The 1,887-nt window shown below is 45.0% G+C and overlaps 1 protein-coding gene across 1 annotated transcript; it reads right to left on the bottom strand.

Annotated features, from left to right (window-relative positions):
* Positions 1 to 534: 534 nt before the first annotated feature.
* Positions 535 to 1,667, bottom strand: LOC148206297 (phytochrome A-associated F-box protein-like). Its single transcript, XM_088104205.1, has one exon. It carries the CDS (start codon positions 1,626 to 1,628, stop codon positions 681 to 683), a length of 948 nt encoding a protein of 315 aa, XP_087960331.1. The 5' UTR covers positions 1,629 to 1,667; the 3' UTR covers positions 535 to 680.
* Between the last annotated feature and the right edge of the window lie 220 nt (positions 1,668 to 1,887).

Below are 1,887 nucleotides of genomic sequence, written 5' to 3'. Positions count from 1 at the left end.
TGTTCATTAATTTTAAAAATAAAGTAGTCTAGAATAACTTTAATTGGGTTAGTGTACCAGTAGATAGGACCCGATCACTTATAGCAATATTACGGAGAAGTGAAGATAGGATGGGTGTAGAGAGCAAGTTATTTGCCATGAAAATTCTAAAGGAAATCAAATCCCAACTTTCCGTGATACTCTCCTCAAAACCATAAAAACCTAATCAAGCAAGAACTGATATAATAAGCTTTGAATCACAGAATGAAATTGTAAGCTAAAGATGTAATAATCATTCACAAATTCTAAATGAAGTATATGAAATATAAGTTAATTAAACTCTAATTATGATTTCGGACCAAAACACAAACAAGAATATCGAAGTGAATAATTTTCCTCTGCAATCGACGTAGCACAGAAAGAAGAAGCTTGAGCGATGATAAAAAGAAAAAGAAAACCGTGAAGGGGAAAGAACCTTGGTGATGGAAACTTCGCAAGCAAAGATTTGCAATCTGACATGTAAGCGCTTAAAATAATGGAATGTCGTGATCTGAATGAAGCTGAATCACTCGTGTGTTTATAGCAGCAAGAAACTCCGAAATGAAAATGACAGATAGAAAGATACATTGTTGAAAATAAAAATGCAGTACAGAAAGTCTAAACGAGATTTGAAACAGATAATTGTTGTGAGAATGAATGAATCAAGTGTACATGGGAACATCGGTCCAAGCACCGGAGACATGTCCGTTCTCGCAAACATAGGCTCTTACCACAGGCTCTCCGTCGTCGTGAAAGCCGAACACACGGCGGAGGCAGAAGGCAGAGTGGAGATCCCAGGTGAATTTGCAGGCGCAGAAGGCGCAGGGCAGATCCAGCTTCCTCTTGTTGCCGTCGTGAATGGTTCTCCAAACCCTAGTGCGTTTGAAGTTCTTGAAAACGCCTCTAAAGAGGCGGTACTTCCTCTTCTCCTCCTTGTGCACGCAACCCGGCCAGTCGCAAACGTACAGGATATCGTCGCGGAACTGCCTCCCGAGCAGCTTGCTCCCCTGCTCCCGGCTCAGGCTCCAGCTCCCCGACGCCAGGTGCGACCGCCACGACCGCGATACCTTCCGCTTCTTGCACGCGCCATTCGAAACGACGCCCGCGCTCACCGGCTCCGCCAGCCGCGGCGCCTCCGACTCCGTCGCCACGTAGAGCGTGTCGTAGTATAGGTCATCAAAAAGCGACCAACACGAGGAAGAGCAAGAAGAGGTATCAGAATCAGAGACTGTTTGTAGAGATTGAGGTTGCGGTGGCGGCGGAGGAGGATTGGAGGGAGAAGAGTGGTTGATGAGGTCAGGGCCGAGGTCCCGTTCGAGTCCGAAATCGGAAGTATCGAAGAGGAGACCGGCGTGACGGAGGCCGGGGCAGCAGAAGGCGAGCTTGTGGAGGGAGAGCGGGGGGTGGTCGGAGGCGGAGAGGAGGTCGGAGGGGATGGTGCGGGAGCATTTGGACTTCCAACAGAAATCGGTTATGAGGGAAGAGAATTTGGTGCAAACACAGGCCAAGCGAGCCCAGTGGCGAGGATCGTCTTCGAGATTGTAGAAGATGTTCAAAACGATGTCGTCGGTTAGTTCGGAGAACACGTTTTTCTCTTCCTTACTAACCATCTTCTTCTATCTCAAACTTCTCTTTCTTTTCATTTTTCTATTGTAACCGTTCCTTTATTCCATTATTAAATTCTGCGGACACAAAGCGACTCACACCTCACGAATGAGGACCACACAAAAAAGCCCTTTCAAAATATTATTTTTTTTCTTCTTAACTATAAAACTATCGCTTCACATAAATTAACTAAGTCAAATATTACTGAAAGAATTCTTACAAATCTGTCCTATTTTTTTTATATCATACACTGTCATTTACTTC

Source organism: Vigna umbellata, chromosome 1, assembly GCF_029865625.1.
Source record: "Vigna umbellata cultivar VRB3 chromosome 1, Vumbellata_1.0, whole genome shotgun sequence".
Taxonomy (NCBI): Eukaryota; Viridiplantae; Streptophyta; class Magnoliopsida; order Fabales; family Fabaceae; genus Vigna; species Vigna umbellata.
The sequence above is the reverse complement of the archived record's forward strand: the minus strand, read 5'-3'. Positions and strand labels throughout refer to the sequence as shown.

Coding starts and splice junctions, on each gene's coding strand:
- LOC148206297 (XM_088104205.1), bottom strand. CDS start 1,628: ATGGTTAGTAAGGAAGAGAAAAACGTGTTCTCCGAACTAACCGACGAC.